This window comes from Malus domestica, chromosome 02 (assembly GCF_042453785.1).
Source record: "Malus domestica chromosome 02, GDT2T_hap1".
In the NCBI taxonomy this organism is placed as follows: domain Eukaryota; kingdom Viridiplantae; phylum Streptophyta; class Magnoliopsida; order Rosales; family Rosaceae; genus Malus; species Malus domestica.
In genome coordinates this window covers 551,844-573,728 of record NC_091662.1, presented here as the reverse complement: position 1 = coordinate 573,728, position 21,885 = coordinate 551,844, and the positions used below count along the sequence as shown (strand labels likewise).

At 39.2% G+C, this 21,885-nt stretch overlaps 5 protein-coding genes across 9 annotated transcripts; 2 read left to right on the top strand and 3 right to left on the bottom strand.

The window, feature by feature from the left end:
- Positions 1-779: 779 nt before the first annotated feature.
- On the top strand, positions 780-3,777 carry LOC103417949 (uncharacterized). Of its 2 annotated transcripts, XM_070805005.1 has the most exons (8): positions 800-1,182; positions 1,526-1,567; positions 2,023-2,105; positions 2,201-2,303; positions 2,410-2,623; positions 3,110-3,204; positions 3,281-3,388; positions 3,526-3,777. In XM_070805005.1, exons 1-8 carry the CDS (start codon positions 1,041-1,043, stop codon positions 3,645-3,647), a joined length of 909 nt encoding a protein of 302 aa, XP_070661106.1. In that variant the 5' UTR covers positions 800-1,040; the 3' UTR covers positions 3,648-3,777. The 2 variants fall into 2 exon arrangements, with proteins under 2 accessions (XP_008354327.2, XP_070661106.1); XM_008356105.4 differs by having other exon boundaries at positions 780-1,182; positions 2,201-2,302; positions 2,409-2,623; positions 3,281-3,777.
- Positions 3,778-4,744: 967 nt separating this feature from the next.
- Positions 4,745-8,376, top strand: LOC103417951 (transmembrane 9 superfamily member 10-like). The gene is made up of 7 exons (XM_008356107.4): positions 4,745-5,048; positions 5,746-5,910; positions 6,006-6,115; positions 6,216-6,324; positions 6,428-6,540; positions 6,649-6,799; positions 6,888-8,376. The coding sequence occupies exons 1-7, from the start codon at positions 4,938-4,940 to the stop codon at positions 8,043-8,045; spliced, it is 1,917 nt and encodes a 638-aa protein (XP_008354329.2). The 5' UTR covers positions 4,745-4,937; the 3' UTR covers positions 8,046-8,376.
- Positions 8,377-9,237: 861 nt separating this feature from the next.
- On the bottom strand, positions 9,238-13,948 carry LOC103446968 (probable cyclic nucleotide-gated ion channel 5). 2 transcript variants are annotated; one of them, XM_008386138.4, is made up of 8 exons: positions 13,701-13,948; positions 12,742-12,831; positions 11,713-12,283; positions 11,284-11,496; positions 10,800-11,101; positions 10,495-10,606; positions 10,165-10,401; positions 9,238-10,044 (listed from the first exon to the last, which is right to left on the bottom strand). In XM_008386138.4, exons 2-8 carry the CDS (start codon positions 12,801-12,803, stop codon positions 9,355-9,357), a joined length of 2,187 nt encoding a protein of 728 aa, XP_008384360.2. In that variant the 5' UTR covers positions 12,804-12,831; positions 13,701-13,948; the 3' UTR covers positions 9,238-9,354. The 2 variants fall into 2 exon arrangements, with proteins under 2 accessions (XP_008384360.2, XP_070661099.1); XM_070804998.1 differs by lacking the exon at positions 13,701-13,948 and having other exon boundaries at positions 12,632-12,750.
- A 546-nt stretch (positions 13,949-14,494) lies between these two features.
- Positions 14,495-17,740, bottom strand: LOC103446952 (1-acyl-sn-glycerol-3-phosphate acyltransferase BAT2, chloroplastic-like). Of its 2 annotated transcripts, XM_008386124.4 has the most exons (9): positions 17,598-17,740; positions 17,461-17,504; positions 17,049-17,072; positions 16,757-16,829; positions 16,451-16,627; positions 15,950-16,356; positions 15,760-15,861; positions 15,274-15,574; positions 14,495-14,889 (listed from the first exon to the last, which is right to left on the bottom strand). In XM_008386124.4, exons 1-8 carry the CDS (start codon positions 17,632-17,634, stop codon positions 15,359-15,361), a joined length of 1,080 nt encoding a protein of 359 aa, XP_008384346.2. In that variant the 5' UTR covers positions 17,635-17,740; the 3' UTR covers positions 14,495-14,889; positions 15,274-15,358. The 2 variants fall into 2 exon arrangements, with proteins under 2 accessions (XP_008384346.2, XP_008384351.2); XM_008386129.4 differs by lacking the exon at positions 17,049-17,072.
- Positions 17,741-19,627: 1,887 nt separating this feature from the next.
- On the bottom strand, positions 19,628-21,807 carry LOC103426689 (APO protein 2, chloroplastic). Of its 2 annotated transcripts, none has more exons than XM_029108285.2 (3): positions 21,479-21,807; positions 21,020-21,363; positions 19,628-20,629 (listed from the first exon to the last, which is right to left on the bottom strand). In XM_029108285.2, exons 1-3 carry the CDS (start codon positions 21,656-21,658, stop codon positions 19,795-19,797), a joined length of 1,359 nt encoding a protein of 452 aa, XP_028964118.1. In that variant the 5' UTR covers positions 21,659-21,807; the 3' UTR covers positions 19,628-19,794. The 2 variants fall into 2 exon arrangements, with proteins under 2 accessions (XP_028964118.1, XP_028964116.1); XM_029108283.2 differs by having other exon boundaries at positions 21,020-21,366; positions 21,479-21,782.
- Between the last annotated feature and the right edge of the window lie 78 nt (positions 21,808-21,885).

Here is a 21,885-nt window from a genome sequence, read left to right as displayed (position 1 = left end):
ATCCCACGTCGACCAACGTAGAGAGGATGATGTGTCTTATATGTACATGCCCACCTCCATATAGCACTAGGCTTTTTGGGGACTCACTGGTTTCGGATTCCATCGGAACTCCGAAGTTAAGTGAGTTTGGAATAGAGCATTCCCAGAATGAGTTACCCCTGGGAAGTTCTCGTCTGAGTTCTCAGAAACAAAACCATGAGGGCGTGGCCGGGACCCAAAGCAAACAATATCATACTACGGCGGAGTCGTTAGGATGTGATATAATGATATTAGAGTCACTCTGTCGTGTGGTATGAATGTGTCGACGAGAACATTGGGCCCCTAAGGGGGGGTGGATTGTAACATCCTACATTGACCAACAGAGATGGAGTGATATACCTTCTGGGATGTGACAAGGATTAACTTTTTAACGTAAAAATATGATTTTTCGTTAAGGTAAATAGTACTGGGAGCATTTCGTTAAATTTCATTACACTATGTTTAGATAAAGAAATTTAAGATTACTAAGAAATTTTAAAATGACAGAAATTGAAATGAATGGATTTTATTTTCTAGAATTTGTGAATTTTGTTGTTTGGTTAACTTAAAAAATAATGGAATTGAAAACGGAATTTGTTAATTTTAAACTCCCAATCATAGAAATTGGGAAATGACACTTATTTACATGGAATTTAAACTTGGAAATTGGAGGCCCCAAATTCCAAATTTTTTTTCCACACAAAAATTCTAAATTTCTATGTTATAAATCCAAACAAGAAAATTCGTGTACGTAAATTTATAAATTCTAACTTTTAAAACATTTGACAAAATCCTCTCACGCTTCAGACATAATTGACTCTCTCTCCCTCTCTCTCCCCTCTTCTTTTAATATTGGAGCATCGTCATCTCTGAGAATCTGCTCCCCTGAGCTTAAAAGAATGGAGTAAGCAAAGGAAATCTCATCTGCTCCTTTCTTTTTCGTGGAGCATGATGCAGCAACAAATATTGATCATGTAACAAATAAAAGAGCAGGCAGAGATTTGCACCTGAAGAACCAAAAAATGAGTGTTTCTTTGACAGTGATGGCCTTCAATCTTCACGAAGATCAGACGGAAGACAGTCCCAACTCGTGGGATAAGAGAAAGGATTTATGCATAAGCGTCATAACTAGCTATTCTCCTATGATTCTGTGTACCCAGCAAGGTAAATATTTTCTTCTGCTTTCCTTTACTTTGCTGTGATTTTCACATGGATCTTGCACTTTTGGGATATGGGTTTTTGTTACCTTTTGATTTTTGGAGCTGGGTTTTTGTTCTTTTGGGACTTGGATTTGGTTTCACTGTTGAAATCTGTTGGGGGTGAGCTGGGTTTGCGGTGAGTGAGTTATCTGGGGTGAAGCTTGATTGGATAGGGCAATATTATTGGTGTGCTGGGTTTACATTTTTATGTTCAAAATGCTTGATTGTGTACTTAAGTTGAAATGTTAATGGTTGGTGTCTTTCTTGTTTCTGGAATTTGATTCTTTTATGTTCATTTTCTGCTTCAGGAGTTAAATCACAGTTGGATTATCTTCAGCAGTGCTTGCCAGGTAACTTTCTCTCCAAAACGTTAAATTTTTCGATTCTTCGAATTACAGCATCGGTATTTTGTCATATGGTTGAGGAAAGGCGCATCTTTGTGCTCGCTTTCTTGAGTACATGTTTCGATTGTTTGTTTCTTATGAAGAAGGGCTTCGATACTATGTTCTCTTTCTTGACAGTTTGACAAGAGGCATTATTATGCATCATTCGCAAGATGCAATTACGGTGTCTGCCCCTTCCCCGCTTTAATTGATTTTGTTTACCTACGACTTTCCATGTATAAAATGAAAGATACATGTCACTGTTTTTTCTATATTGAGATATTCTTGAAGAACGGTTTGCTGGCAAGCCTCGCATCGATCTTCATTATATAGAATGCAATGGTCTTATGTCAATGCAATCTCCTTTCTCTCCTCTTATTTATTTCCACTTATGATTGGACTGGTATTATCATATTTGTTAGGTTATGATCAATTTGGAATATCAAGAAAAGGGCCTGAAGACACTGCTGATGAACATTGCACCATCTTCTATGACAAGGAGAAGGTGAAGTTCCCTTCTGTTTTTCGTTCCAGATACCTTTTTTTGTCTGAGAACTTGCGAACTTTGACCTTCTTTGTGCCATTTTTTCATAAAATTAGGTGGAGATGCTTGAAGGTGGAACATTTTGGTTGTCAGAGTCACCTTCTGTTCCCGGAAGCATGTCATGGGGTTCTGAAGTTCCATGTATAGCAACATGGGTGATATCCTTATCAGTTTACTTTCTCAAACTTACATAATCTTCAACAACTGCTTTAACATTTCCATGAAAGAGTGCCGTATCATTTGTTATCTTGACATGATGTCCACACATTTCAACTGAAAGGAGCTGAGCCACCTGGATTTTCCTTCCAGATAGTAAATACAAACATGGATGAGTTCAGTGCTCGTGCTCGTCGACGAAGTGCTTTGCTCACATGGCAGCACATAGCGTCCTTACCACCTGGCTTGCCAGTTGTATATTGTGGAGGTTTCAACACACAAAAGGAATCAACTACTGGCCGGTTTCTTTTGGGGAGATCAAGGTTCAGTTAACGTGTGGATATTCAATTGTTTTTACATGTTGCAATTTTTCCATATTTATTACCAGTCTCCATATATGCAATAGCCCATAAGGTTGGGACTTGGGAATTATGGAATAGACAGGAAACTGTGATGCTTTTGTGAGCTGACAGATTTTTGTAAGGAGCATCCTTCATTTGTGCCTCTAGATATGGTACTACTCCATCGGTGCAGAAATCTCGGACACCTCCTTCCTCTTGTCCTCGTTTTGATCCCCTTCCACTTTTGTAAACCCACCAGATCCCTTTTTCCTTTATCCACCGGATATTTGTTTGGTGGATAGGATTTCAATTTAAAATTGGCAGTATCGAAATCATTCTCCGTTAGATATAGTGTGAGACGAATTTACATGCTAGTCTCTCTCTGCTAGGAAGCTCACCAGATAGGTGTTGGATTTTCTCTAACAGCTTGTTCTTTTTAGTAAATCTTCTCCCTTGGCTTCCCTGCAGAGAGCACGGTGCAGTGGGGGATATGAGGGATGCATGGCCTAATGCTCGTGTGAGGAAAAATGCCTCTCTCATTCGCACTTTCCATGGATTTAAAGGTACCTGCTATACCACTACTGCTGTTAATGCTGCTCGTTGAGCATGATTTAATTTCATAGTACATGACGCTTTCAGGTGACAAACAAGGAGCTCTTGAATTCCTCAAGTTGATTTTCAGAGCGCTCTGCCTCTGCTGGGATCGACAAACACAGGATCTACATGTAGATTGGATTCTTTTTAGAGGTAGATCTCTTATCCCTGTCTTGTGTGAAGTGGTGAGTGATAACATTGATGGATATTACCCATCCTCGCACTATCCCATATTTGCCGAGTTTATGCTTCCTCGTACGGTGAGAATGATTGACCCGCCTGCTACGCAGGAGAACTGATATGCATCTGTTTTGAACCGCCACCTCCCCATTTTTCTCCTCCGATCACTGAAGGTCGTGCTCATAGTTTTCGGGATTTAGATGGTCATTTAATGCACAATTTTTTCTTTTGATAGCTATATTGAGTTCTTCAATTTACTCGAAGGTGCATCGAAAGAGGTAGCAACAATTTTATTTCAAGTGTTTGACGTTTTGTACTGTTGCTTTACCCTCAAGTTTTATGGAATGGAATTTGATTGATTATTTACGATTCAAGCAAACTTTTGGTTCAGGTTGGTTCCTTCTTCCGCCTGCATGATCAAATTGCATTGTTAAATTCTAATGTAGAATTTCAGGTTTCATAAAGAGAGTATATATTGTTTGTTTACAAAAGAAGTGAAAACAAATTGTTTAAACAATAGGGTTTGAAATCTACTCCGAATCTCTGTGTCCAGAGCTTGCAGATTGAGAGATCTAGACGACTCAATTTCAATCATACACCCCTGTTAGCCCATCCCACTGGCTCACTTCACAAACTTAAAATCTTGGACATCACATATCCCTTTCTCTCTCTCTTGAACGGTCCGAATCTTTCAGTTCTTGGGCTTTGGACACAAAGATCCGAAGTGGATTTCATTTTGATTTAGGGAAATGATTTTCACGTACCTTTTTTATTCCTAGCCATTAGATTGAGTAAATTAAACATAATAACTAACATGCTTAAACAAGGATGTGTGTGAGGTAAAAAAATGTGTATTTATCATTTCCCTTTCTTTTAATGTATCTACTACACACATCTCGATATTCAAACTCATCTAATACTTATTAATAGATCGGTGAACAAAAATGCATAAAAAATTATAAATGACGGTTTCAAATATAAGCACAAAGTTAGGACCAAACAAATTGATGGAGATTTTAAACTCGAACGTTTCGATCAACATTACAGCTAACACGATCTCTTATTACATCATATTTTTTATTCGATCCGACGATAAAAAATTAAAAATGATGTGTAAAAAGAAAAATAGATGTGTAAACAACACACCCTTATTTTTCTCATTCATTTTTTGGCCAACACTTGCATGGTTTTTATTTTTTATTTCTTCAACTTGTAATCACCGTCGGTCCGTTAGGCCGTCCGTGAAGTCCAAACCAATCCCCACCGCACATCAGGCCCGCGAAAAAATCCAACGGCGATGACAGGGATTTCAAATGTCAGCCTCGTCTTGTAAATCCCAACCATCTGGTTTTAGAGAGAGAGCGCTTCTCGTTCTTCTCGTGTTTTTAAAGCAAACAGGGAACCAACCACTGAGTGATACATTGGTTTGATACAATCATACAAACACTCTCACAGAATATCTGAATTGCAGAGAGAGAGAGAGAGAGAGAGGAAGTGGATCTAGATCTTGTGGGAAGAAGCCATGGCGAGAGGACCTCTCGCTTTTCAGCTATGGATCTCTGTGTGTCTTTTGCTCTTCTTTCATGGTCGCTGCTTCTACCTCCCGGGTGTCGCCCCTCAAGATTTTCAGCAGGTCAGCACCTTTAACTCTCTCTCTCTCTCTCTCTCTATACATGTGTACATATGTATATATGTGTATATGATTAAACCTCTGTGTATAATTGAATGTAATGTATGCCATGGCAGTTTTTTGGTGCGTGTTCTTAGTTACAGACAGATCCGTATACAATTCGGCATTTGGGTGCTTACAATTTCGGGTCTTTTGGCGAAAGATTTCATAAATTTACGATCTTGTGACTCGAGTCATTGAGATCTTAGTTCAAGTTGCTGCATTTCTGTATATTTTTGTAAATCTCTGTTGGTTTCTTATATTGCGTGAGATGTAGATTGCAATGATGCAATATCTACATGCACATTTGTCAAATTTTCTTGTTCTCTTTCGTTCGGTTAGTGTTAGAGCTTGTATTGTCGTTCAAATGTTAAAAAAAATTTAAATTTTCGGGGAAAAGGAAAATGCTAAGATGTGCTGAATAGCTTTGAGATTGTGAAATCTTTTCTCAACTTTGCAATTGAGGAAGAAAAAATACAGTACGGATTTAGTAACATATAGACGGCCTCGAAAGAAATCATTTAAGACATCTACAATAGGTGTAGTAGGTCTCCTTCGTCAATGAACAAGCTTCGTGATTGAGATTGTTTGATGTCAACTAATACATGCGTTTTGCTATCCAATGGTGTTGTATTCACACTGTTTACCTTTGTGCGTGCAGGGAAATATCTTGAATGTGAAGGTGAACAAACTGACCTCTACAAAAACTCAACTTCCTTACTCATACTATTCCCTCCCATACTGTACTCCGGAGCATATAGTAGACAGTGCAGAAAATCTTGGGGAAGTTCTTCGTGGTGATCGCATTGAAAACTCTCGTTACGAGGTAAAGTAGATTTTAAGAGATTACTGTTATGGTTATGTTGTCCTTCGCTTTGGTTATTGAGCAGCTATAATTTTATCTTATTTTTTTTGTTGCAGTTCAAAATGAGAGAACCAAAGATGTGCAGTGTTGTATGTCGTGTAGTTCTTAATGCAAAAACTGCAAAGGAGTTTAAGGAAAAGATAGATGATGAGTATCGGGTGAACATGTGAGTCGTGAATCCTGAATATCATGCATGTGAATCATATGCTCCTATGTGATGTGATGAACAATTGAGTTACATTCTGATAAATTTTGTCAAACTACAGGATTCTGGATAATCTTCCTCTGGTTGTTCCTATACCACGGCTTGATCGGGAAAATGCCTTGGTGTATCAACATGGATTTCATGTTGGTCTTAGAGGACAATATGCTGGGGTAGCTGTTTGAACAATTAGCATTCTTTGCATGATCTTAATTCTTTTGCTGACATGCTTATAGAAGAGTGCTGAATTTCCCTTTTTCCTTTAAACATTTGCAGAACAAGGATGAAAAGCATTTTATCAACAATCACTTAACATTTACAGTCAAGTATCACAAGGATCCAATGACAGAATCTGCCAGGATTGTCGGATTTGAGGTGAAACCATTCAGGTATTTATTTGTTATTCTTTTCTATCATAGGCTAATTAGTTTGTACTATCTCTTCTCTCCAATGAGAGTTCATACCTATATGATAGCGGACAATTTTGGTTAATGCAGTGTTAAGCATGAATATGAAGGTGAGTGGACTAACAAGACACGTTTAACAACATGTGATCCCCATGCGAAGCGAACAGTTAGCAGCTCCGAATCTCCTCAGGAGGTTGAAGATAAAAAGGAAATTATATTCACATATGATGTTGAGTTCCAGGTTGGTGCCCTTGCCATTTCCTAATAAATGACTTCTTTGTTTGCCGTTTTGAGTTGGGTTTCAGATTGGCTTTTGTTTAACCTTGTAGGAGAGTGATGTGAAGTGGGCATCCCGATGGGACACATATCTTCTGATGGCTGATGATCAAATCCACTGGTTCTCAATTGTTAATTCTTTGATGATTGTTCTTTTCCTTTCCGGCATGGTTGCTATGATAATGTTGCGGACACTTTACCGGGATATCTCCAAATACAACCAACTAGAGACCCAAGAAGAAGCCCAAGAAGAGACAGGATGGAAACTGGTTCATGGGGATGTATTCAGACCTCCAGCAAACTCAGATCTACTGTGTGTGTATGTTGGGACGGGTGTGCAGTTCTTTGGGATGATTCTCGTCACCATGCTCTTTGCAGTCCTTGGATTCCTCTCCCCCTCAAACCGAGGTGGGCTGATGACCGCCATGCTCCTCCTCTGGGTCTTTATGGGCCTCTTTGCTGGATACTCTGCAGCCCGTCTATACAAGATGTTTAAGGGAACAGAATGGAAGAAAATCACTCTGAAAACAGCTTTCATGTTTCCTGCAACTCTCTTTGTTATTTTCTTCGTCTTGAATGCTCTTATCTGGGGCGAGAAGTCCTCTGGGGCAGTTCCATTTGGAACCATGTTTGCTCTGGTATTCTTATGGTTTGGCATTTCAGTTCCACTTATCTTCGTTGGTGCATATGTGGGTTTTAGGAAGCCGTCAATTGAGGATCCTGTGAAAACCAACAAGATCCCTAGGCAAGTCCCGGAACAGGCATGGTACATGCATCCAGCCTTCTCTATCCTAATTGGAGGCATACTCCCGTTTGGGGCCGTCTTTATCGAGCTCTTCTTCATCCTTACATCGATATGGTTGCATCAGTTTTATTACATATTTGGATTCCTTTTCATCGTCTTCATTATCCTCATCATCACATGTGCCGAGATCACAATTGTTCTCTGCTACTTCCAGTTGTGCAGTGAAGACTACCTTTGGTGGTGGAGGTCGTATTTGACCTCGGGCTCCTCAGCGCTCTACCTTTTCCTCTACGCTGCCTTCTACTTCTTCACTAAGCTTGACATTAAGAAGCCAGTTTCTGGAGCCTTGTATTTCGGGTATATGCTGATTGCCTCTTATTCCTTCTTCGTGCTGACTGGTACAATCGGTTTCTACGCATGCTTCTGGTTTACTAGGCTCATCTACTCGTCAGTGAAGATTGACTGATTCATAGTCCCAATCTGAAGGAAATGATTCTCTTGTTTTTCCGCGATGATGATGTCCTCGTGGAGCTACCAACTGGGTTCGATTTTGAATCTCAAGGTCGTAGAAATTCTTGTTCCTAGCCTTTCTCTATACAGGTCATTTTTTAAGCTGCTCTTTTTGTTTATTTGTTCTTCTACCATCGTGTTCTTTCCGTTCCATACGATAACACTCGAGAAAATTGTAAGCAATCTCCGTGCCGTCGTCGACGGCGCATCGCTGATTGCAGGAATGAAAAGGGAATTCCTGTATGTAAAATTGCTACTGCTGCTTTTTATTATGTTTTCTTGCCAAACACATCTCTGGAAATAATATAGCTTAACGTCTCTTCTGTGATTAAAAGTAGAACTGCGAACGCGAAAATCGTTCCGTGACGAAAGATAAAAGGCGACGCATAACTAGACTTGTAAACGGGTTGGGTTTATTGGGTTTGAGTCGGATGTCATACGACCCGTTAAGTTAACGGGTCATTCGAATCCAATCCGTTAAGCTCATTGATCACCTGTTTCAAACGTTAACACCCATTAACATATTTTTATTTTTTTAATTTTGCATTCCAATTCAAATTCAAAAATCCATCCATTTCAAAAATCCAACACGCAATGCCAATATGCAAAACCAATGGAATCAATCCATTTTGAAAGTTACCTCCATTATCCATCCTTTTCGCCGTTTGACAGAGGCATGCCATGACCTTCTTCAAGTCCGAGACAGAGAAGCACTTGAAGGAAGGATCCCGATCCGGCAAGCCAAAGGACGAGTTGCCGTTGTTGGAGGAGAGAAGCTTGACTCGCTCTCGAGAAAGCGGTTGAGACGAAGTGTCAGAGCCGCCGGAGTAGGAAGAGTCGTCTGTTGCCATTTTGCGCCGGGAATGTAGTCCTGGAGCATATCTGCAACCTCCTTGAAGTGGCAGAGATAGGCTTTGAGTTTGAGGGCTTCTTATTATAACTATTGAAATTACACAAAAGCCCTCAATAACGGGTGTTAACAAATGCTAACAGGTTTCGCAAGTTGATCCAAAATGACCTGTTATTTAACAAGTGATTAACAGGTTGACCCATTAACAACCCGACCAGTTAAATACTCACCTGAATACTAATTTTAACGGGACGGGTGTAAAATGCCAGGTCTACGCATAACCTACCAACACCATCTCTCAATGGAAAACAATATCAAACATACAATTTTAACATTTCATCAAGTTCCAAACCTGGAATTGTGTATATTACATGGTTTGGAACAACCTTGTACCAGTCATATAATACATCACAAATTAATCAGCGCTAAAATCGGGCTCCGGAGGCTTTTGTAATTTGACTAATTCTCGAGCACTCTTCAAATTCCTGTTCCGGTGAACACCACGAAGTGCGTTTGCAGCAAACCTAGAAGCTAAAAACGTGGCACCAATACTATACGAACCTCCAGCATTGCTGCGGGCACCTCCCAAGGCTTCTGCTTCTGCTTCCTCTTCCTTACGACGAAGATCCAAGATTTTCCTCTTGGAATAGCGGCGCCATGCTGCTTGGATAAAGCAAGCAGCCCAGGTCCGCCACTGTTGTGAGTAGAAACGGAAGGTGTGCTGAACCTGTCTACTGTGAAGGCGCCTAAACTGACTGGCAACAAATTTCAACTCTTCGGCTACAAGGGCAAAAGCCTCAACCTCTGTTAAAGCCTTTACCGTCCGAGTAGATGATGGGAGGTTAGCACCAGATTTGGGATCCAGTGCCCAAGTTAGAAGCTCCTCACCACAGAAATCGCCTTCCTTCAGTAAACTGCGGTTAAAAAACCCACTCCTACCACCATCTGTTGTTATGCTCTCCAGGCGACCACGTATGATGAAAAGCATCTCGTCAACGGGATCTCCTTCCCGAACTATGTAAGTACTCTCTGTGAATAAACTTGGTTTCAGTCTCTCACAAATGGCATCAAGCAACCTCTCGTCCATATCCTCAAACAGTGGAACCTGCGATGACCAGCAAAGTGAAATTTATCGAATGATTCATGGTGGGAGGACCAACCAACAAGTATGAAAGCAATTACCACTAGAAATATACACAAAGAACAAAAGAATTACTAATCGTACCCTCCTCACTAATGCCAAACAGAGGTGCCGCTTGATATCTCTCCTGAGATCCTTTGGAAGACTCTGAACTAAACTCTGCTCGTCCACACCACGTGTTTCCAACCACTTATATTGATCATATCGCCTGACGCGTTCCCTAAGGTCTTGTGGGAGCAAGCGGTGATGCATCCACTGCTCTGAATCGCGTCTTTTGACTCTCATCTCCTCAAGTCGAATAGTAAGAGATTGAAGATAGGTCTGTAACAATACCATAACACCAGAATATTAGCAATAATAATATTCTGCTTTTCATGCTACATTGTAAGCATCAACTGTTACTTCCAAGTTTACCTGCATGTTTCCTATCAAAAGTGCAAAGAGGATCAGTCCAAATATAGCCAGTGCTATGGAAAATATAACCTCTCCAGGATAGGTGCTGGTTGCAAGACCCTGGCCAAGTGTACTGTAAAAAGAAGCCAAACAAAATGCTGTTAAAAGCTAAAACTTTAAAGCCCCCAAGAGGCGCAATGGACGGAGGAACAAGAATGGCAGTGACTATTTTTTGGTTTTCCAACATCAAGTAAAACCACCACATAAAACATATTGAACTTTATGACTAGGATCAGGAACATTGTTATTTCAGATGACATCAGTACCTTAAATTCTGTAGTCCCCACCACAAACAGTAACAGTATTTGACGATGAACTTATTGGATGAAACAACCCCAGATGATAAAGCCGAATTGTAGATTCCAAAATCAAAGAATGTATTCTGGTCATCTGCCGTGCATTTTGATAAGATGGTTTTGGTAACATTGGACCAAGTTGCAGGATCTAAAATGTATTGGTTCCCGCAGTACAAGATCTTTTTATCACATTTTCCAATTTCAGTACAAGCCTTCTGCCAGCATGTGTCATTGCGTTCTAAGGCTAACAAATACCAAAATGCCCCAACTATCTGCAAAGATAATAATTGCCCCCAAAGAAAAGTATGATTTCCATGTTAATGTCTGACAATTAATAACCTTCAGAGGGAAATAATCAAATGTTCATACGCAAAGAAAAAAAAAAGTTGAATAACATAAAGCAAGAAAACAAGGAAAAAAAACAGTCAAGAGTAGGAACAAAATAGGCACTCACATGACTAGCGAGCATATATAATAGCAAATAGTATGCAGCGCCTGCCCAAGCAGTTTCAGCAAGGACGCCAGCTGTTCTTTTCAGCTCTGAAGTCAAAGGATGGACTCGAAGAAGTCTGGGAATATACTGAAATAAAACTATGAAAAGCAAAGCCTGTTTTGTAGCAAGCACATCTGAACTTTTGGACCTCTGAAGAAACCTCCAAACAACAATCTGCACCAATTACGGCCTTTTAGTTTTGCATAGAACAAAATATAGGCTTACAGTTACCAGTTTCGTTTCAGTGTATTTTTCAGATCTTCTACTAAATAAATGAAATATGCCAATAATTAACGATACATAGAAACCAAAAGGCAAAATAAAATAAGAGCAAAAACTACATGAAAGAGGTATAGCCATGTCAAATAATTTAGGGAAACACACTCTTACCTGTGGTAGGGGTAGCACTGAAAGAAAATCAATGATGAAATAACTTCGTAAGTATCGCTTCGCTATTCGTGCTGGATCAATCACCAGTTCACCTCTTCCAAAAACCCGAGATGATGGAGCAATGTAAGCTGTCCTGAACTGGAGAGCCATGTGAATAAGATAGAAAGCATCAACAATCATCCGCAATGTGGTCGCTATGATAGCCAACCTTCGATCTATGCCAAGACATGTTGATGAACTATTGATGACTGGAAGATAGAAAAACAGAGGGTCCACAGATACAGCCAGAATACATGAGAGGACAAAAAATTTATTCCACAGCAGGAGAAATTTGTCCTGAGGATCATATATCTTCTTGTCTGACCCCTTAAGATCTTCAGGGAATACTGCACGAGAGATCCCAAATCCAAGTGATCGGCCAATTGACTTAAGTCCTTCAGACCCCTTTTTCATTCCTCTCTTAAAAGATGTATCCCTCGCAGGAGCAGTCCTTGTTAGTTCAATATTAAACCCACACCTTCTACCTCCTGAATCAGAAGGTGATGATAATCTAGAGTCCAAGTCATCTAACCTAGAAAATCAATAAAAAGTTGCCGATAAGCACAACACTCGATGCCATTTTACCAGATGACCCAAATCTAGTTTCAACACTATTAGAAACATAAACGTTCAGCTTTTCATCATAAAAAAGGAAGCATGAGATACTGACCGGGAACTATAATATTATCTTCATTCATTCATACATAATGAAACATGAATCAAAATTAATATATAGAAATACTTATAAACAAAAACAATCTACCTGAAACAATTTTTCTAAAATATTTTTTATTTAGGCAACTTGCTATCTACTTATTGGATTTGAAAGACAACATACTTCCTAAAATTTTAGCAAATATGATGTCTCAACTAGTCATACCGAAGTGTAACAGATAATTGTCCATAACTAGAATCAGATCTTCATATTTGGCGTCGATGCCCTGAAAAAAACGTTTGCAAACTTCGACAAAGAAAAGTCACATTTTGTACCTCACAAACTTGTCTCTCTGGCCTCCCAAGTACTGTGGCTTGTTGTAACCACAATCCAACATTTTACTCAATCAAACACATCAATTCCACCTGCATGACAAAAATAACATCCAAATTAAATGCAAAGCGATGAGCATCAAAGTCATCATGTTCAGGTCTATGTGGCTGAGCTATCTCACATCTGACAGAGTTGGCATTATCAACACCAACCAGATGGGAAGTACGAATCTATAACAATTCCTAATTTCCAATAACATTTTTCCACCAAGTGCTCAACCAATTTCATTAACCTAATAGTGCTAAAAAGATAACAATCTGGTTTACAGTAAACCGAATGTTTTCTCGCTTTGATGTAACAAAAAAAATGCTAATTATATAACTCAGATCCCTATAATAGTCAACAGTGCATAAACTAAGCAGTCAAAACAGTTTTCACTTCAGATTCTCGATAATCAATTCTGCGATTCGGATACAAAATTTTCATTATTCTCTTATCTGTTTTCCTATGTTTTGTGAGTCTTAAATAGTTTTCAGTTCAGATTCTCCAACAGCCGGATCTCTGAGGAATGCTCAATCATGTAAAGCCAAGTTCTTCCAATTCAGGCAAAATCCAAGACAACCATAGATTTCCAAAAACTACTGTTTCCTGACACTGGCCAAATTAGTTAAGAAATCCATCAAAAACCAATTAATTAAGAAACCCCTCAAAAAAAAAAAAAACCCAAAACAAAAGCAACAAACTTGATTAAGCACAGTGGAAAAAGAACTGAAATTTCCCTAAAGAACTGAAATTTCCCTTAAGACATGCAATTAAATTACAATAATTTCATATTTTGACAGAAATTTCCCTCGATTAACGGAAGAAGAAGAAACCATGTAGTATAATTGATCATCTGTGCAGAAATTATCAAAGCATATAAGATTGGGGGGGGGGAGAGAAAGAGAGAGAAGCAACTCACAGTAAAACCAGGAGTTAAATTCTTATTCCGTTGCTTGCCGCCAGCGACGGGCAGAGAGACTACGGGTATATGTAACAACTGGGTGTCAAGCACAACGGAAGGAGGAGGATATCACGAAGGGGAGAGAGAGAGAGAGAGAAAGAGAGTATTTTACCGGAATTGAAAAGGGGGAAAACGAAGAAAGAAAGTCAATGCTGTTACTGGAGCACTGACAGCGGAGCTCCCCATTATCCTTTTTTTTCTTTTTTATTTAGAATTTAATAAATTTTAATCTCAAAAACATTTTTATTTATAATTTAATAAATTTTAATCTCAAAAACTTTTTAACCAGGTGTAGGAAATTGTTATTAGCACTTTAAAATTTTCATTATACACTCATCACTTGTGTATTTTTCTTTCTAATTATAAAAAATTTAGAATGCTAAATGAAATTTTAAGAGTGTTAATAACAATTCCCTTATGTTAACTCCTTATCTTAACCAGTGACAATCCAACAGGATCGTCTTCAAATCCTTTTAATGAGGATCCTAAGAATTCTTGAATCGTTTTCGTTTATCGTACATAGTGCAATCAGTTTTTATCAAATATTGTTTATGTTTATTTTTAAATAAAAATATTTAAAATGATTTCTAATCGCAACATGTACAGACACAATTCACAAATTCCTAGATCCTCCAAAGAGAATCCGGACCCAATGACAATGACAATCAATAAAAATAGTTACCGTAAATCATTTTGGTCTCTTTAAGTGGAATGATCAGTTTGACAAAAATAATTGTAAAAAAATGATCATGTGAAAGTGAAAGACACAATAATTTTCTTTGCAATTATATTCTTAGCAGCATCCACGACACCTATCCAAATTCAAAGACGTACAATATAAATATAATAATATAATATAACATCGAGCTCAATGGGATCGGCATTCAGAATATCAACGTGGGAGGATATTTCCCTCCAAAAAAAACAAACAGTTGAAGCCTACACTGCTCAAAAACTCCCAAGGCCCGGGGTCCGGCCAACCGCTCGCTTCTTTGTGGCTGTCGGGATGCAGATGTTTACCGTAGGCCGCGGCGCTTGCAAGTTTGTAAGTATGGGACGGACAGCCTCAGGCAAAGAGACGTTCCATGCTCGATCGCTTCAGATTCAGATGCAGTTTTATTGTCCTGTGTCATCAGCTATCCACAACCTAACGATGAAACAGAAACACACAAGTACCAAAAACATGTTAAGTTCAAGGAATTTTCTACTATGTTGCACCGGAGAATAATAGAATGTTCGTTAGTTCAAATCTGTACAAGAGACCAAGCATGTTTTTAATATTTGGACTGAAGCAAAGCCCGAACAGAATCAAGTGCAAGATCATTAAACCATTCTTCCAATGTGAACAAGAACCTAATCGGACTTCAAAACTAGACGAAACCATCCACATGTACGCTAAAATTTCTAGGATGCTGTCTAAACAGGCGACAATCAAATTAAATATACTCTAAGATGGATCTCATAAGCTTTGCCATGAATATTTATTGAAGTAATTAATAAGCAAAGAGGCAATTCCACAAATGATTCATACCTTTCAGACTATATTTCTTCAATCCCACAAAAAGGACCGAGTATCGAACCATAGAAACCAAACAGAACAAATGGCAGTCGATAGATCAGCCTTGACGATCAAGTGCACCAGCGATTACGTTTCTAGTTTCACTACACAGTACTTCTGTATCATGTCCTTCTATAGGTTTATGAATAACGACTTTAACAGCTCCAGTATTCAAGATATCCTCCCTTCCCGGAGGCATGATTTTTCCAGTTCCTATAAGGGTAATGGGCACTACTGGTACCTTGGTTTTCGCTGCAACACTGAAGGCACCTCTCTGCATGTCAACAAGAACAAGAAACTGTATATCAGAAAATCCCAATACATATTTAGAGGAGAAGGGAGAAAGAGCGTCGTAGGAATAAATTATACAGATGGAGCAACGATTACAAGTTCCAATTAAAAAACTTTCTCACAACTAAATAATCATCCAAAAGAACAAAGAATCCCAAAAGATCTCACCTTAAAAGCACCTAATGTTCCATCTTTGCTGCGTGTCCCCTCAGGGAAGAAAAAGACAGAAGCCCCCTTATTAATAAGCTCTATGCAACGCTTAAGGCATTCCTATAGGCAAAAAAGCAAAGAGAACTTTAAAATGATAGTTTAGATAATGACCATATTTATATAGATTACCACAAAGGAAAGGGAGTACCAACTGGCTTTTGCTGTCCATGCGCTTTAAAGGAATTACACCCATCAGAAACATGGCCCACCCAATAACGGGATAGAGAAATATGCTAGTCTTGCTGATAAACTTAAAGGGTCGCCCAATTGTGAAAAGAATATAGATGTCTAAAAAGCTCTGGTGGTTGGAAACATACACGGCAGGAGTATCTGGAGAAGGCAAATTCTCCAGTCCCTCATACTTGATCCTAACAAATGGTGTAACAGTAGCAGTGGCCCAAACCTTGGCAATAAAAATATGAGCTTTTCTTTTGTACCGATCCAACAACAGAACAAGAGGATGGAGTATCAGCATCAGCACAAAGAGATAAATGGCATTGAAAGCAGTAACGGCACAAAAGCCGATTCCCCTTAGTTTTGAGACCATGTTTGGTTCTGCACTTTAGAGAAAAAACAATGAGTAAGCCAGTTAGATTTGTAATGCTGCTAAAGGAGAGGGTTATAACAGAAAAATGCTAGTTAGAGAAACCTGGAAATGGATAGTCAGCACCAGCAGCAGATCGTAGAACTGTATACCTGGTCAGCCTATGCTGTTTATGCAATCTAATATCATAACATGATCTTCCAAACTTCTCTTTTGCATCAAAGTCACACCACGATAATCCACCATTCTGCCCTCGAATGCAAAACACTCTATGACGAGCCGCTGAGTAAGGAAAACAAAAGAGGCATGAGATATTATAGTCCATATAGTTCAATTACGCATAAAGGTACATTGCTTATAAGACAGCACCCAATCACGCATGACATATTATACCGAGATAGCCTAACTTACAATGACTTAAATTTCCAAAAATGGGCCATTTGCCAAGAGAGCACCCAATAGAGAATCCCTTATAATTGAACAGCTGCATTACAAAGAAAAATGTCATAGCAGTTACAACACAAATGACTGGCAATATTACGCTATGGGATTAAATTAAACAAAGTGAAAGGCTTTATTCTACATCTATACACCAAATGGTTTACAACAGTTGTGATGAGGGAAAGCCTAGCCTGCTGAACCGGCCTGTTCAACGCCGATAATTTTAAAATGCACATTATATACACAGCCAAGATTGACGTACATTCAGTGATTCACCGTCATTTGCCTACAACCACCAAAATGTCGAATCCAACGATCAATCACAACAAGCAAGCTAGTTTTGAGATGCTAAATTGCTAAAACTAGATTGTCTTTATACTATCACAAAATTTTCAGCTAGTTCCATAGCTGCACTCTTGAGCACCATTTTCTTCATACGAAATTCGGATCGAAAGGCACTTAATCATCAAACCACTGATTTCCGAACATAATTAAAGAATAAAAATTTATCTTTTCCCATCAAAACAAACAGGATGAAATTGTCAAATCATCAAACTACTAACTTCCCAACATAATCAAAGATTACAAATTTATCTTTTCCAATAAAAAAAGGAATGGGAATCAAAGAAAAACGGCTAGAAAAAAAGGGATAAATTCAGAAATGATAGAATTACCGGCGAAAAAGAAGACGTTGAGGGAAGCCTCGATTGTCTGTGACCTGATACGTGGAAGTAACCATAGATGTTAGCTCAAGTTTTTAACTTTCTTCAGCAAAACAAAAAATATCCAGAGAGAGAAAGAGGGTAATTACAGAGAAGAGCAGGGGAAGGTTGAAAAGCGACTTCCATGGAGGCTCAAAGAACGGATTTTCCGAGAGCAGGGTCTATCGGTGATTGTATGGGGATTAGGGGTTATAGTTTGGGAAGCACGTGAGTCACGTGGACTGAGAAATTCAAGGCATATTCTTTGTCCCGGAGAGATTTTTCAATTTGTTCGAAATAAGGGCAGAACAACACATGTTATTATACAATTAGAGAAAGTTTTTTTTTTTTTTAAATGTCTCTTCAATTGTATAATAACATGTGTGTTCCATCCCGTGTTTCGGCACGTTAAAAAAATCTCTCCTTTTTTATCTAATCCAACTCCCAAAATCCATTTTAGACTAGGGCTGCTGATTACGAAAACTTTGATAAGCTGCATAGGATTGGGCGTGACTAAAATACATGATTCATGTTTTTATAAGAAATTTCATATTGAGAGAATATTTGGATTCGAATGACCAGATCACGTGACTGTCTGGATCTAAATAAAAACACATTTGATCCAATCCCATTCTTGTATTTTGGCCCCACCTGCTCGAGACAGGCCACTCCTTATGTGTCTCAGCCAGAGGGCTATGTGGTTGTCATTCAGACTGAATAATGGTACCAATGTTTCTCAATAAGCAATATTGATGTTGGTTATAGCGTGCTTTGAGCAAATTAATGATCGAAATTTATAACTGTTGAATCCTTAGTCATTAGATCATTGACTAAAAATTTAATAACAATAAATTTTGATATATGCTATGTGTCGGTTCATTCTAAACATTTTTATTTTCTCATGCACATGAATACACAGTTACAAGAAGAACATTGACCTTGAAGGCTTGAAACCTGCAACATCTTATTTGTTCTCAGCTAGTCACATAAAGCATCACAACAAAAACTTTTCCTTTCAAAAAAAGAAAAAGAAAAGCCATCCACAAATAAATGTATATGAGACAGGAGGGAGTCCGTCAGGTAGTCGATAGTCGTTCAACACTCCGTTTTTACATTGAATATCTATGAAATAAATGTATATAATGAAAGAAAATAGGAGTTGACAGTTATGGAACTGAGAACTGGTGATCTATTTGCGGGGGTGAGTGTTGACATGATGGGCGGTTCCGGACACAACTTTGGCAACGTCCAACGCAGTTGCCTCCGGCTTCTTCTTGCTGTACAAGGTGAAGTAACCGATGGTGACAACAACGGCAAAGCCTCCGATCGCCATTTTCATCGGGCAGAAGGGGGCGTTCTTAGACTGATGGAGTATCTCCGATGAATGCTGTGCTGGAGAATGACCCTTCATTTGATGTGCCATGGCTTCGAGTTTCCTCTAGCTTTCGTTTCCCTCGTTTGAACAAAGATTCTTGTCCCGAGATTTCTTTGCCTCTCTTTGTTTTTCTTCAACCGTCTGCGCGCTGAGGTGGTTATGAATGCTTGTAGACAGAAGAATAAAGTGGGGGTCTGAAAGAAATAGAATGCATACATGTGTAACAAGTTAGGATGTTCAACCGTTTTTCAAGCAGCAGTAATAGGATTGTTTTGTGTCTCTGGTTTTAATTACCACTAATCATTTTTTAAGGGTCAACTAATTTACCCGTCCAACGATACGAAAAATGCTAAATGTGTCAAAATTTTCAATCCAAATATCCTCACCTTATGTGTCTCAACCAGACGGCCATGTGGTTGAGTCATTCAGACTGAATAATGGTACCAATTTTTCTCAATAAGCACTATCGATGTTGGTTATAGCGTGCTTTGAGTAAATTAATGATCGAAATTCATAACCGCTGAATCCTCAGTCATTAGATCCTTGACTACAAATTTATTGACCATGAATCTCGATATATGCTATGTGTTGGTTCATTCTAAACATTTTTATTTTCTCACGCACATGAATACATAGTTACAAGAACATTGAACTTGAAGGCTTGAAACCTGCAACATCTTATTTGTTATTAGCTAAACACATAAAGCATCACAACAAAAGAAAGTGCATGGCAGCATTAATGGATAGAGGAACACAGCAGCCATATGAGAAAACCAGAAAATTGTTACATTAGTCAGATTTGTCCTCAAGTAAAAGAAGAAAGGTGACTGAAGATGTATAAAAGCTTTTTGTTCAGACCACCTGTTGAGATATTCTACATACAATTTACATTGTACTGAAAATAAGAGGGGGACAAAGATCAACCCAACTCATCAAACTACCATTTCAGCTTCTTTAATAGTGGAGGGAATCCCGACATCCAACCTCATGGTTGGTCTGTATTCTTCTGGCACAGCAGCACCCGCCTGAATGCACATTTCGACAATCGCAGGGGCTTGCCCATAAAAGTTCCTGAGCTCCCGCTCCAATGGCGGTCCATTCACATCTGGAACATGCCACACATATCTTGGTGGTATCAAGTCATTGAGCACAGCCGCCTGCCAGCCATGCTGCCCATTTCGTTGTTGGTGTTTGAAGGCCCCACAGTTCTGAGCCTTGTGGCCGCTAGGACCAACATGCACCTCCGGGCAATACCCGCAAACCCTCACTAGATACATCTTCATCAATCTCTTGGCTCCTCTCCTCATCTGCTCCCATGCTCGTAGTGTTTCCTCAGCAAGCAAGGTTGTTTCTTCTTCATCGGAAGGGACTATTACCTCCGAATCCAGTATTTCAGCCAAAACGGGTCTCTTGGGTCCTTCATCGTCCAGGTCTGGTAGCTCACTTTCATCTGCATCAACAAATTCACTCTTTGAAATTCGGATGATTGGCTTTCTTCTCCTTTTAGTGGGATATTCTGGGATATCGACCCCAGCCTGGATGCAGAGCTCAACTAATGCTGGAAGTCTAGGAGTTGAGAATCTTTCCTCATGAGGAATGCGTCTTCCAAGCCGATCATAGAGGTGGAAAGCTTCAACTGGCAAGAATATGTCATCAACGGTCACATTTGGTATCCACTCATGAACACCCTTACGAATGTTAGCATTTGCACCTTTACATGATTTGAATGGATGCCCAACAGGCCCCACATGAATTTCATTACAGAACCTGCACAAGTTAAAATTTTTAATGAGATAAACTTCCCTCCATGATGCAAGTTCATTTCCTTCCTAAACAAGTTTGAAAAATCTCCTAAATCTAAAAAAACTCCAGTAAACGCAATTCAAAAAACCTCCTAAAGTTACAAAACACCATTGAAACCACTTCGAAAGAGCTCCTAAAGATACAAAACTCCACTAAACCAAATTCAAAAAAGCTCCTCAAGGTACAAAAATTCATTAAACCCAATTCAAAAAAGCTTCTAAAGCTACAAAACTCCATTAAACCCAATTCGAAAAATATCCTAAAGTTGAAAAACTTCATTAAACAAATTCAAAAGAGCTCTAAATCTAAAAAAAGTTCCATCAAACCCAATTCAAGAAAGCTCCAAGAGCTAACCTGCAAGCCTGCACAGGAACCACCTTCAAAAGCCTCTTCAAATTGTTGATCAATGTAATTCTCGCATCGTACACATCGTATGCAACTGGCACAAGGGTCTTGACAAGCAAGCCGTTTTTGGGAGGTGGAACCGGCGTTCTAGGCTTGCCCCTGTTGCTCTTCAGCCTCTCTCTTGCTGCCCGCCTCAGCTCCACAATGGGCACCGGAAACGGCTTCTTCTCCTTCTTCGAATAGTGCTTCAGAAAGTCGGAGTTCTGGGGATAGCGATGATCACTCCTCACCACCAATGCATACGATTTGGAACTTCTCGACTTCACTGAAACTTGGAGTACATTGCCACCCTGCTGCTAAAATTAAATAAACTGAAATCAAAATGCTAAATTTACAGGACCCCAATTGAAAATGCTAAATTTACAGAAACCCCAATTGATTAATTGTGAAAACAAATGGGATTAGTACCTGAAATCGGAAAGAATCGAGGGAAGTGAGAGCCGGGTGGATGTAGGAATTCAGGAATTCTGATTTTGCAGGGAAGGAGGCGCCAAAGGTCACGAATTTGGGAGAGAGAAAGTCCATTCCTTTGCCGCGAAACGAAGCTACGGCGCCATGGGAGAAGACACGAGAGCTGCTGCAATTCATCTGTGAAAGCAGACTGCTTTCGCGGCAAAGATAACGGCAGAGGAAGAAGAGTGTTTCGACGACCAAGTGTTTTCGCGTTGTGTTTGTGATAAAATGGTTCCTCGAATGCAAGTCTCCGGCTAAACGATGTCGTTTTAGGAATGAATTGTTTGTGTGGAAAAAACCTTTCCGCTAAAATTGTTTTTATTGGCGTGTTTGTAAGTGCTTTTAAATAAGTGATTTTTTTT

Coding starts and splice junctions, on each gene's coding strand:
- LOC103417949 (XM_008356105.4), top strand. CDS start 1,041: ATGAGTGTTTCTTTGACAGTGATGGCCTTCAATCTTCACGAAGATCAG. Junction 1,568..2,022: donor TCTTCAGCAGTGCTTGCCAG/GTAACTTTCTCT, acceptor CATATTTGTTAG/GTTATGATCAATTTGGAATA. Junction 2,624..3,109: donor TTTCTTTTGGGGAGATCAAG/GTTCAGTTAACG, acceptor GCTTCCCTGCAG/AGAGCACGGTGCAGTGGGGG.
- LOC103417951 (XM_008356107.4), top strand. CDS start 4,938: ATGGCGAGAGGACCTCTCGCTTTTCAGCTATGGATCTCTGTGTGTCTT. Junction 6,541..6,648: donor TTTGAGGTGAAACCATTCAG/GTATTTATTTGT, acceptor TGGTTAATGCAG/TGTTAAGCATGAATATGAAG. Junction 6,800..6,887: donor CATATGATGTTGAGTTCCAG/GTTGGTGCCCTT, acceptor TTAACCTTGTAG/GAGAGTGATGTGAAGTGGGC.
- LOC103446968 (XM_008386138.4), bottom strand. CDS start 12,803: ATGTTGGATTGTGGTTACAACAAGCCACAGTACTTGGGAGGCCAGAGA. Junction 12,284..12,741: donor CAGAGAGACAAGTTTGTGAG/GTACAAAATGTG, acceptor TTGATTTTCTAG/GTTAGATGACTTGGACTCTA. Junction 10,607..10,799: donor TGGGGACTACAGAATTTAAG/GTACTGATGTCA, acceptor TTCTTTTTACAG/TACACTTGGCCAGGGTCTTG.
- LOC103446952 (XM_008386124.4), bottom strand. CDS start 17,634: ATGGAAGTCGCTTTTCAACCTTCCCCTGCTCTTCTCT. Junction 16,628..16,756: donor TTTTGGAAATTTAAGTCATT/GTAAGTTAGGCT, acceptor TTCCTTACTCAG/CGGCTCGTCATAGAGTGTTT. Junction 16,357..16,450: donor TGCTGACTATCCATTTCCAG/GTTTCTCTAACT, acceptor TCTAAAGTGCAG/AACCAAACATGGTCTCAAAA.
- LOC103426689 (XM_029108283.2), bottom strand. CDS start 21,658: ATGAATTGCAGCAGCTCTCGTGTCTTCTCCCATGGCGCCGTAGCTTCG. Junction 21,367..21,478: donor TCGATTCTTTCCGATTTCAG/GTACTAATCCCA, acceptor ATTTAATTTTAG/CAGCAGGGTGGCAATGTACT. Junction 20,630..21,019: donor GTTCCTGTGCAGGCTTGCAG/GTTAGCTCTTGG, acceptor TAACTTGTGCAG/GTTCTGTAATGAAATTCATG.